At 49.0% G+C, this 12591-nt stretch overlaps 1 protein-coding gene across 1 annotated transcript; it reads left to right on the forward strand.

Annotated features, from left to right (window-relative positions):
• The first annotated feature begins 4867 nt into the window (after nt 1–4867).
• On the forward strand, nt 4868–8112 carry LOC140897119 (uncharacterized). The gene is made up of 3 exons (XM_073309453.1): nt 4868–4896; nt 5615–6838; nt 7428–8112. The coding sequence occupies exons 2-3, from the start codon at nt 6307–6309 to the stop codon at nt 7622–7624; spliced, it is 729 nt and encodes a 242-aa protein (XP_073165554.1). The 5' UTR covers nt 4868–4896; nt 5615–6306; the 3' UTR covers nt 7625–8112.
• The last annotated feature ends 4479 nt before the right edge of the window (nt 8113–12591 follow it).

The raw sequence follows: 12591 nt of genomic DNA on the forward strand, positions 1-12591 counted from the left end.
ACAGGGGTTTTGTAATAACCCCAAAGAACAAGGCTGTTGAAATAACTGATCAACACAGGCACTGGCTTGTTGTTAGATCCAGCAGGCTGCAACCCTCCCAAACCTGGAGACATAAGTAGCCGCACATGTTGTTTCTCAATAAAAATTATTAAACTTTTCCTCTCAGCCCAGTGAGCCTCCCCATGAAACCTGCTCAGCCTAGAAATAGAGTCACCGCGATGGTGTTTTTCTGAATTACAACTGCACTCATTCATTGCTCGTTGGGCTTGGGGCCCATTGCAGCTGGTTATGTTTTCTTGCCATGGCTACTACCAGACAGTGTTGCAAAAATCAAGGCAAAATATCTCTGCAGAGGGAGGTCTGAATCCTCTATTGACACCCCCCACAAACATTCCTGCCCCCTATCTTCTGCCATGCTGAAGGATCCCAAAGCACACACAGTGACAAGCCGATCTGCCAGACCCTCATTTCCTCCTCTAGGTGAGATTAGCTCTTGGTTATTTGCTTAGTGCATTTAACCCAGCTGCTGTGCATGCCCAATGTAGGAACGACACTCAGCGCACGCAGCTATGTTCAACTTCTCAACGATATTGACAATCTTAATCCATCTGCTGCTGTCTCAGGGGACACGGTGTCATTTATCTTCTGCCACTCAGTGCTAAAAACAGACTGCGATTTCAGAAGGTTGGAATCCCAGAGTGTAGCAGGAGAGAAATCTCATCTTGAAACAAAACTATCCCTTCAACAGTGGCCCATATTTGTCTTTACTGTCTCATATCAACAGTTGCATAAAGGCACAAGAGTGACCTTTATGTCCCAAGAACATTCATTGGGCACATGGACACAGTTACAGAAGAGCACTGGAAGGGGAGGGATTGGCACCACATGGCCATTTGAGGGGCGTGACAGGGTGTTCACCCCCCACACAAGGCAAAGTAGTTTAATTTAGATAAATTAACTTTATATGCTGCACCTGCAGGAGGCCAGCACTCAATAAAGCCTAATGGAAGATGAAGTTCAGCTGGGAAGGAGAAGGCTGGGCCTGTATAAAGAGAGGAAGCTGTGACCAGAAGGGGGTTGCTAGGGAAATAGCCTGTTGTCATTTCCTGAGAGAAGAGAGGTTTGTTTAGGGCTATAGAACCTAGTGAGATGCAAAAGAGAAGAAATAATTTGTAGTTATTGTCTGGGAGGAGGAAGTTTGGGCTGAGAACCCTAAAGGAGATGGGGGGGTGGGTAGAAGGGAAGGAAGAGAGAGTCCAGGGTCTGAGAGCAAGCAAAGTGTAGTAGTTAAATGTAGAGCCCCTGTCTGGAATTGAGTAGTGGGTAGGCCTGGGTTCCCCTACCAGCTGCTGGACCTGTGGCCCAGGACCTGGCCTTGGAGCGGAAGACTTTGTCTGGAACGGTATGTGGACAGCTGATCTAGGGGGACTCTGATACTCAGGAAGGAGAGGTGACTTGGTTGGAGAGCTGAATCATGAAAAAGGAGCATTGTGAGTCCTGGAGAGTGAGAAGAGACACCTTGTGGGCAGCCATTGCAAGGAGGGCATCAGACCTGAATGGCACTAATCCCCAGGTGCAGCCACAAGGAAGCACTCCAACAGTGAATGAACCCTGTTAAGGGGGATCCACAGACTTTACTGCTGTTTCTGATTCCAGATGCTAATTTTACATTAGTGTTGTAACCTGAAAGGTTACGGATCTAGCCTTGGAGCATTCTCAGCTTTGGGGATTCCCATCCCTCGCTAATCTAAATCTCTGGGTGAAGGATTAGACTCTGGATCAGTGTTCAGTGACTCATTTATAATGTGACATTTACATTCCCTTGTCTGGCTGAAAAGATTCAATGTGATGCATTTACTGGCATATGCTAGATCTGTCAGCAGCTGATCAAGCTATGGTACTGTGTGTACACGTGTGATGATGAGTCACAGAAACTGGAGACTAGTCCATCCACCTGTCAGTGTAGCTCTGTTTCCCTAGAGCACATCTTGCAGGGTTCTGTCCTATTCAATTAAAACGTCCCATGTGATGGCACTTCTGCTGGAAGAGACCATTCATTTAGCTGGCAGATGTTGCTGTCAGGAAGGTTTTCCTTTGCTTATTTTCATCCCCCCCTTAGCCCCAAGTTATTGCTCCTTCCTCTGCTGCATGTAATTCCTCTTCCTTATTGTTTCCAGCCTTCACATATTTATTATGTGTCCTGCTAGTCTTGCCTTAGACTAGCCTGGCTAAGCTCTTGGGAGCGGGACTGTCTCACTATGTTTGTACAGCACCTAGCACAATTGGGTCTCTATCCTGACTGGGATCTCTAAGTGCTACCGTAAACTAACATAACTGCCCATGTGCTGCCTGCCTAGGGCTCAGCACTGCTGTGGTGCTGATTAACACTGGCTTCTGCACATCTTCCCAAAAATCTGCAGGGTGGAAAAGTCCGAGGGAGACTCAGTTCACCGGTTCCCTATTTTACAGCTTCTACCTGCTTATTAAATATCTGCTGACGAGAACAGAAATCCCTTTTGGCTGACAGACTGGCTTTCCTTCTCTTTGCACTGCAAGTAAGCTGCAGCCACCAGCCTGGTCCTCCGATCTGCCTTGCAGATGACGACCCTGGGTCCAGCTCACACACTCACTGACGGGGGAGGGGGAATGTTGCAGCTAATGATTCCTGATCTGGCTTGAAAGGTGTTTAGGGTGATCTGAGATGAGACTTGACACACAGCCGCAGGAGATGCTTCTGCAGCCAGGCATGGGTGTGTATTACAGGCTCTGTGGTATCTCCTGACTGGGACTCTAGTAACAATGCTAATGCAGGAGACCTGGGGTGGGTAAGCGGTGCCCTTGGAAAGTTGGGCTGCAGGCAATGGAGTCTCGCCCACTTACTTCCCTGGCATTGTGCCAGGAAGGAACTTGACAACCCCCTCCCCCCATGTGTTGGGCCACAATCCCCACATTAATACATTTTTAAAGAGCTGTAGCCTTAAATAAATGACAGTGAAGGTCAAGGGGGATGTTTCCAGCAGGAGCTGGGGGGAGTGAGAGATGGAGACTTTTTAACCCTGTGGAGCAGACAAGGGGGAGAGAGATGATCCGGCCAACCAGAAGATGCTGCAGCTTCACGTCGAAGCCTGTCTGCAGCCATGTGCAAGACAGCAGGGGGACAGGAAAATGACTATCAGAGACAAGCATCACAACCCAGTGGGCTCCCTTTGACATGGGCTTCAGAGCCAACATCCTCGCTGTGCCCAGCTCACTCCCTGCATGCCACTTCCTGGGGCAGCAGGAATGGACACGCCCAGGTATTACCAGGTGCACCAGGTATGGGCAGGCAGGCTCAGCCCAGCAGAATCCAAGTATGGAGGGGCTTAGTGTGGGGGGGGATCCAGGTATGGGTTGAGAGTTCTGTGTGGAGCAATCTGGGTGCAGGTTGCTTGGGGGGCGGGGGATCAGCGTGTAGGGAGGAGTATGGATGCCCGGGGCTTCTTGGGGGTTATGGGTGCAGTGGTAATGGGACTTCAGGGGTGGGTGGCTCATTGGGGTGGTCCAGGTGCAGGGGGGGTTCTGGGTGTGGGCGGGTGAGGCTCAGTGGGAGGGTCTGGGTATGAGGGGGTCTGGATGCACAGGGGTTGGGCAGATGGGGGAACAGCTTCCTGTTAGTGTTGCCTTCCCCGGCAGCTGAGGAGCAATGGGTGCAGTAAGCGGCAGGGGCAGTGGGGGAGAAGAGACTTTGCAGAGCTTCCTGCAACCTGGGGAGAAATCTGAGGGTGGATCTGACCAGACCCCAGTTGTCATGCATGGGAAGAGGAAGTCCCATCCTTCCTAGCCCAGACATAACTAGCAGCTGAGCCCGGTACAGGGTAGGAGTCTCCAGTCCTGTCCTCTGCCCCACAGTGATTTACCTGTCTGACAGCTGCCCTGGACACCCAAAACATACTGCTGGGGAGGGTTGCATGACTGCTCTTGTGGTTTCCCTTTGCTTCCCTGTAAGAAAGTCATTTTTGTGCGGGAAAGCAAAGAAATCTATGGGGAACATGAATTCTGCACACGTGCAGTGATGCAGAATTCCCCCAGGCATAATAGGCAATGGGTGGTGCTTTGAATCTGAGAGGTCCTCATTTTGCTTGTGACCTGCCCAACCCAACCACCCACAAGGATCAAGCTGGAACAGCCTCAGGCCCTGCAGGGACTGAAAGAGGAGAAACGATAGGGTCTTTTCAAGCCCCTTTCACTGTACTTTCCTCTGATTTTCCAGCAGAAGCAATTAGGGACCTATTGTTACTGCCCTGCAGTTAGTTTAATTATTTTCTTATCACAATTCTTTGATCTACCCTGCATCTTAATTTAAACCTTAATTTTATGTTGTGCAGCAAAATGATCATTATTAATTTTTACTTCCCTGTGCTGAAGTGCTCACTGATTGTGTCAAACCACTGATTTGGACTTCATACATAATAATTGAGGGAGGGGCATTGCTCAGGCCCCAAAGCTGTTTCCAGCTGCATCACTTCTGGATTTTACTGCAATAAAGATGTGAACAATGCAGGCTCTAAACATTCCCCAGCCTTGGTGTGCTCTGCTCTGGTCAAGGCAGAAGACAGGAGGGAATCTGGCCCTACCCATATTAGCCTGGTTGCATTAGCACAGTGCCTACCTGCCACATCCTGGCTGTGCAGTACCAGTGACAGCCCAGGCCTCAGCATGTATACTGTGCTTTCCACCTTCAAAGCAACATGTTCTCCACGCTTCTTCCTAGAGCTCAAAGGTTAATTAGCTCAGTCCACTTACAAGCTAAAGACTAGATGAGCTCTGTGTTACCAGGTTCTGCTAGCTAATAAAAGATCTTTTTTTCATGTTCTAGCCTTCACGTGCTTCCTTTGAAGATAGCTTGCAGAAGAGCAGGTAAAGTTCAGATTGCTCGCTCTTCAGAGGCTTTACTGTACAATGCAGGTTATGCCTTGTTTTTAAGGAAACAATGGGGGCTTTGTATTCCTCAGAATAAAACAGCTTCAGCTCAACTTTTGCCTGAAGAAAGGTGGCAATGGCTGCCTTCTTGTGGGATACTCTATTGGACCAGTGACTGGGTCTATTAAATTGTGCAGACTATGAACTGGGGCATTCTGAAAGGAGAAACTCCCAGAGCAAAGTTTACTCAGAAGCCCATTTACACTAAGCTAAACTGCTTCCCATGCGGTGGAACAGTTATCTCTTAGAGGTCACGTCTTGTCCTAGAAGCCATTTTACAGCTACTCCTGGACCAAGAGGCTCAGAATAAAAGACCCAGTTTAGGATGTCAGTTTTATTCCTCTTGAATTCTGTGAAAACTGCTCTGTGCTGCTGCAAGGAATTCTGTGAGCACAAGCCAGTGATACTGTTTCCATCAAGTGCTGTTAACTGGTACAATTAACACCCCACTTTAAAAGTTTAGCATTGCATGGAACGCTATCTGTGGCTTTTAATTTGTTTAAAATTGTTTAAAAAGCCACCTCCTGAAAATATGCCACTGCAGCAGAGCTGCTGGAATGTTAATTTCTTTGGACTGCCGGAGAACTTCCATCCATGCTGAGATTAAACATCAAAATATTTATTAACCTGCCTCCCCATTTCTATGCTATTTCAGGTTCTTGTGCTGTGCCCATCACCATGGTACACGGACTTGCCTTCTGATAACTTAATGTGCCAGCTCTTGCCAGACTGGCTCACTCTGAGTGACAAGTAACAGTCATCCCAAAAAGGTGTCAAGCCTTTCAGAGAGCTGGAGATCTACTAATTCAATGACATTAGATCCTCTGGATTCCAACATTGCCCACCAGCGTTTAGGGAATAAGCAGCTGGCTATCGTCCCATGAAATGGTCATTTCCTGGAGCATCGCTCTGTCTCAAAGCCCCTCACACACTGAGAGTCTAAATGTGCTGCTTTGATGTGGAGCTACTACAGATCTGCAAATGGTTCTTGGCCCTGGTCTACACTAGGACTTTAGGTCTAATTTAGCAGCGTTAAATCGATGTAAACCTGCACCCGTCCACACAATGAAGCCCTTTATTTCGACTTAAAGGGCTCTTAAAATCAATTTCCTTACTCCACCCCTGACAAGTGGATTAGTGCTTAAATCGACCTTGCCGGCTCAAATTTGGGGTACTGTAGACACAATTCGATGGTATTGGCCTCCGGGAGCTATCCCAGAGTGCTCCATTGTGACCGCTCTGGACAACACTCTCAACTCAGATGCACTGGCCAGGTAGACAGGAAAAGAACCGCGAACTTTTAAATCTCATTTCCTGTTTGGCCAGCGTGGCAAGCTGCAGGTGACCATGATGGAGTCCCAGAATCGCAAAAGAGCTCCAGCATGGACCGAACGGGAGGTATGGGATCTGATTGCTGTTTGGAGAGAGGAATCCGTGCTATCAGAACTCCGTTCCAGTTTTCGAAATGCCAAAACCTTTGTCAAAATCTCCCAGGGCATGAAGGACAGAGGCCATAACAGGGACCCGAAGCAGTGCCGCGTGAAACTGAAGGAGCTGAGGCAAGCCTACCAGAAAACCAGAGAGGCGAACGGCCGCTCCGGGTCAGAGCCCCAAACGTGCCGCTTCTATGATGAGCTGCATGCCATTTTAGGGGGTTCAGCCACCACTACCCCAGCCGTGTTGTTTGACTCCTTCAATGGAGATGGAGGCAATACGGAAGCTGGTTTTGGGGACGAAGAAGATAGCTCACAGCAAGCAAGCGGAGAAACCGGTTTTCCCGACAGCAAGGAACTGTTTCTCACCCTGGACCTGGAGCCAGTACCCCCCGAACCCACCCAAGGCTGCCTCCTGGACCCAGCAGGCGGAGAAGGGACCTCTGGTGAGTGTACCTTTTAAAAATACTATACATGGTTTAAAAGCAAGCATGTGAAAGGATTACTTTGCCCTGGCATTCGCGGTTCTCCTAGATGTACTCCTAAAGCCTTTGCAAAAGGTTTCTGGGGAGGGCAGCCTTATTGCGTCCTTCATGGTAGGACACTTTACCACTCCAGGCCAGTAACACGTACTTGGGAATCATTGTAGAACAAAGCATTGCAGTGTATGTTTGCTGGCATTCAAACAACATCCGTTCTTTATCTCTCTGTGTTATCCTCAGGAGAGTGAGATATAATTCATGGTCACCTGGTTGAAATAGTGCTTTTCTTCAGGGGACACTCAAAGGAGCCCATTCCTGCTGGGCTGTTTGCCTGTGGCTAAACAGAAATGTTCCCCGCTGTTAGCCACAGGGAGGGGGGAAGGTTGAGGGGGTAGCACGCAGTGGGGGGAGGCAAAATGCGACCTTGTAACGAAAGCATATATGCTATGTATGTAATGTTAACAGCAAGGATTACCCTGAAAGAGTGTAGCCACTGTTTTTTATAAAATGTCTTTTTAAATAACGCTGTCCCTTTTTTTTTTTTCTCCACCAGCTGCATGTGTTTCAATGATCACAGGATCTTCTCCTTCCCAGAGGCTAGTGAAGCTTAGAAAGAAAAAAAAAAACCGCACTCACGATGAAATGTTCTCCGAGCTCATGCTGTCCTCCCACACTGACAGAGCACAGACGAATGCGTGGAGGCAAATAATGTCAGAGTGCAGGAAAGCACAAAATGACCAGAAGGAGTAGGTGGCGGGCTGAAGAGAGTAAGTGGCGGGCTGAAGACAGGGCTGAAGCTGAAAGGTGGAGGCAGCGTGATGAGAGGAGGCAGGATTCAATGCTGAGGCTGCTGGAGGACCAAACCAGTATGGTCCAGTGTATGGTTGAGCTGCAGCAAAGACAGCTGGAGCACAGACTGCCACTGCAGCCCCTCTGTAACCAACCGACCTCCTCCCCAAGTTCCATAGCCTCCACACCCAGACGCCCAAGAACGCGGTGAGGGGGCCTCCGGCCAACCAGCCACTCCACCACAGAGGATTGCCCCAAAAAAAGAAGGCTGGCATTCAATAAATTTTAAAGTTGTAAACTTTTAAAGTGCTGTGCTTAAAGTGCTGTGTGGCATTTTCCTTCCCTCCTCCACCACCCCTCCTGGGCTACCTTGGTAGTCATTCCCCTATTTGTGTGATGAATGAATAAAGAATGCATGAATGTGAAGCAACAATGACTTTATTGCCTCTGCAAGCGGTGATTGAAGGGAGGAGGGGCGGGTGGTTAGCTTACAGGGAAGTAGAGTGAACCAAGGGGCGGGGGGTTTCATCAAGGAGAAACAAACAGAACTTTCACACCGTAGCCTGCCAGTCATGAAACTGGTTTTCAAAGCTTCTCTGATGCGTACTGCGTCCTCCTGTGCTCTTCTAACCGCCCTGGTGTCTGGCTGCGCGTAACCAGCAGCCAGGCGATTTGCCTCAACCTCCCACCCCACCATAAACGTCTTCCCCCTTACTCTCACAGATATTGTGGAGCACACAGCAAGCAGTAATAACAGTGGGAATATTGGTTTCGCTGACGTCTAAGCGAGTCAGTAAACTGCGCCAGCGCACCTTTAAACGTCCAAATGCACATTCTACCACCATTCTGCACTTGCTCAGCCTGTAGTTGAACAGCTCCTGACTACTGTCCAGGCTGCCTGTGTACGGCTTCATGAGCCATGGCATTAAGGGGTAGGCTGGGTCCCCAAGGATACATATAGGCATTTCAACATCCCCAACAGTTATTTTCTGGTCTGGGAATAAAGTCCCTTCCTGCAGCTTTTGAAACAGACCAGAGTTCCTGAAGATGTGAGCGTCATGTACCTTTCCCAGCCATCCCACGTTGATGTTGGTGAAACGTCCCTTGTGATCCACCAGAGCTTGCAGCACTATTGAAAAGTACCCCTTGCGGTTTATGTACTCGGCGGCTTGGTGCTGCGGTGTCAAGATAGGGATATGGGTTCCATCTATGGCCCCACCACAGTTAGGGAATCCCATTGCAGCAAAGCCATCCGCTATGACCTGCACATTTCCCAGGGTCACTACCCTTGATATCAGCAGATCTTTGATTGCGTGGGCTACTTGCATCACAGCAGCCCCCACAGTAGATTTGCCCACTCCAAATTGATTCCCACCTGACCGGTAGCTGTCTGGCGTTGCAAGCTTCCACAGGGCTATAGCCACTGTGAGAGCTGCTCTCATCTTGGTATTCATGCGCCTCAGGGCAGGGGAAAGCAAGTCACAAAGTTCCATGAAAGTGCCCTTACGCATGCGAAAGTTTCGCAGCCACTGGGAATTGTCCCAGACCTGCAATACTATGTGGTCCCACCAGTCTGTGCTTGTTTCTCGAGCCCAGAATCGGCGTTCCACAGCATGAACCTGCCCCATTAGCACCATGATGCATGCATTGGCAGGGCCCATGCTTTCAGAGAAATCTGTGTCCATGTCCTGATCACTCACGTGACCGCGCTGACGTCGCCTCCTCGCCCGGTATCGCTTTGCCAGGTTCCGGTGCTGCATATACTGCTAGATAATGCGTGTGGTGTTTAATGTGCCCCTAATTGCCAAAGTGAGCTGAGTGGCCTCCATGTTTGCCTTGGTATGGCGTCCGCACAGAAAAAAGGCATGGAACGATTGTCTGCCATTGCTCTGACGGAGGGAGGGGCGACTGACGACACGGCTTACAGGGATGGCTTCAGAGAGCTAAAATCAACAAAGGGGGTGTCTTTACATCAAGGAGTATTTCAGGCAGGACTTCACGGAGGGTTCCAATAAGAAATGGTGCACCTAAGTTATCGTTCTTATTGGAACAAGAAGGTTAGCCTGGCCGCTGATTGATATATGGCTAGATTTACCTCGCTGCACCTTCTCTGTGAGTGACTACAGTGTGACCTAGAAGAATGAGTCCCCTAGATGGGGGTGGGGGGGAAGCAAATGAATACAGAACAAATCTGGTCTATTTCTTGTTTTGATCCACTCCATCTATCTTTTACATCTTTGGCTGGCAACAGACGGTGCAGAAGGACTGCATGCCATCCACATGTCATGGCTGCTCGGCAGAAGACGGTACAGTACGACTGCTAGCCATCCTCATCTCTTGCCTGCCCGGCAGAAGATGGTACAGTACAACTGCTAGCAATCCGTATCGCCTGCCTGCTCACCATAAGATGGTTCAATAGGACTGACTGCAGGACTAAAGAGAATGACCTGGTCAAGTCACTCTAAATTAAGTCCCTGCGCCCATGTCTGTCCAGGCGCTCCCAGCCGACGTGGCCAGGAGCACCTCGGACATGACGATGACGGCTACCAGTCGTATTGCACCCTCTGCTGCCACAAGGCAAGGGGTTGCTGCTACTGTGTAGCAAAGCCGTACCCCGTCTGCCAGCACCCAGGAGACATAGGGTGACGGTTACCTGAGCGGGCTCCATGCTTGCCGTGGTATGGCGTCTGCACAGGTAACTCAGGAAAAAAGGCGTGAAACGATTGTCTGCCCTTGCTTTCATGGAGGGAACGGGGGCCTGACGATATGTACCCAGAACCACCCGCGACAATGTTTTAGCCCCATCAGGCATTGGGATCTCAACCCAGAATTCCAATGGGCAGCGGAGACTGTGGGAACTGTGGGATAGCTACCCACAGTGCAACGCTCCGGAAGTCGACTCTAGCCTCGGTACTGTGGAAGCACTCCGCTGAGTTAATGCACTTAATGCACTTAGAGCATTTTCTGTGGGGACACACACACTCGAATATATAAAACCAATTTCTAAAAGACCGACTTCTATAAATTCGACCTTATTCCGTAGTGCAGACATACCCTTGGTCATGTCCCTGCTCTAACATCTGTTCTCTTTCCATGCACCAGTACAGCCTGACAGAATTGGAACCATGAAGAAAGTCTAAAGATAACCGCTGTGCAGCTGCAGGAGAATTCAGTGACACAACAACTTCATGTGCCTCAAATTAGGTGTCCTTTCTTCTGTTGTAATAGTGTGGAAAACAATGCCAAAGAGGGCCAACAGGGATGCATGTAAAGATGTTGCTGGTTGTTTTCTCATCTTCGCTGAAGAACCACTTGCTTCCTTTGCTTGGGCAGTTTTGCTAAATCCTGCTGCAAACCCAAGATAAAACTTTCTACAAATGCGCTTTGCCACTGAGGGGGGGGATTTTGCATGTGGGATTCCCCTACTGTGTTGTCACTGACCTGAGCCACATGCTCAGTGGCACAGCTGCCAGCTGCCAGGAAAACCAGCAGACCTTTGCTATGGCTAAAACACTTTACAAATCCTGAATTTTCTATCTGGGTATTCAGCAACAATGTTATTACTGTAGTGGCCTCTGGACAGGGGCCTGTACAGACTATGCACATAGTGCAGCTGTACAAACACATAGTAAGAGATGGGCCCTGCCTGATGTGCTGGCAATCTAAAAAGGAAGGATGATCTCCACTGTCCAGATCGGGGACAGAGGCAAAAGTCAGAGGTGTGTGGCACAGGTAGGAATTGAATTGTGAGGAATTCTTCCAGTGACCTAGCTCCTGCCTCTTGGAGGGGTGGATTAACTACAGCATTGGAAAAACCCCCTTCCATCACTGTAGCAAGTGTCTACAGTGCTATGGGGCAGCTGCCCCATAATTGTGCCGCTATTACATCTGTCATGTAGACAAGCCCCATCTTCTGTACTCAGAGCTCTCTGTTACAGAGTACTAACTCCCAGGCTGCCTTCCTTGGAGTCCCTCTTGTAGTTTACCTCTCACTGAAATATAAATATAAGTAAAATATAAACCTGCTTTTTGCCCCTATTCCTAGGCCCTACGTGGTTCTTCTTTGCCCTTTAACTGAGCACTGTCTCCTACAGCTTTCTGACCTGAATCTCTTTCCTAGCAGGTTGCCACTGCCTCCTCTCCCAGGGGACTCAGCAGCTTCTTGCATCCCCTACTTCATGGCCTCCCACAGGGGCCCAACCTGCTTCCTGTATTTCCTTACTTCCTGAGTTCTCTCTGGCCTTTTATGAGGCCTGTGTGTAACCCCATTCGTCCCATCCTCTCAGGCTGGGAGGCAGCAAATTATGAGAACAAGTGGAGCTGGCTCCATTTCTCCTTTAAAGGGGCCAGTCACCCTGTGACAGTATGGGATGAAGAAATCTGAAAGAGGCTGGCACTGTTCCATCACCTACCTTTAACAGCTTTCAGTTTGAAAAGAAGTCAAGGAGACTGTTACAAGTCAAGTGTAATAGGATCTCCACTGTAGCAGCTCACCAGTAATACTAAGGCAATTGATGGGGTTTTTTTTCTGCTTTGAAAAAATTCAGACACCATTACAGACAGCTGTGATCAATTGGACAGAGACCTGGGAACAGATCCTCCACTGGTATAAATTTGTTAGAGCACTATCATGACAGGGGAATCCACTGAGACAGCTCTGAGGGCAACCTGCAGCAGCTGAGGATCCGGCCGTTGGCGTCTTTTTTTGACATTGCAATTGTTAGCGTGTGGCTTGTATTACTTGATGATAGGAACAGTCAGGTCATTAAGCATCTACATTCTATTGATGGGAGGAGCAGAACTGGAGTCTTTAGAAATTTGGCTAACAGTGTTTTTTGTTTACAAACAATGTGTTGCCTGATATAGTGATTGTATATGCAGTGGCGTAGCCCTGTCGGTCCCAGGATATTAGTTAGACAAGATGGGTG

This window comes from Lepidochelys kempii, chromosome 13 (genome assembly GCF_965140265.1).
Source record: "Lepidochelys kempii isolate rLepKem1 chromosome 13, rLepKem1.hap2, whole genome shotgun sequence".
Classification (NCBI taxonomy): domain Eukaryota; kingdom Metazoa; phylum Chordata; order Testudines; family Cheloniidae; genus Lepidochelys; species Lepidochelys kempii.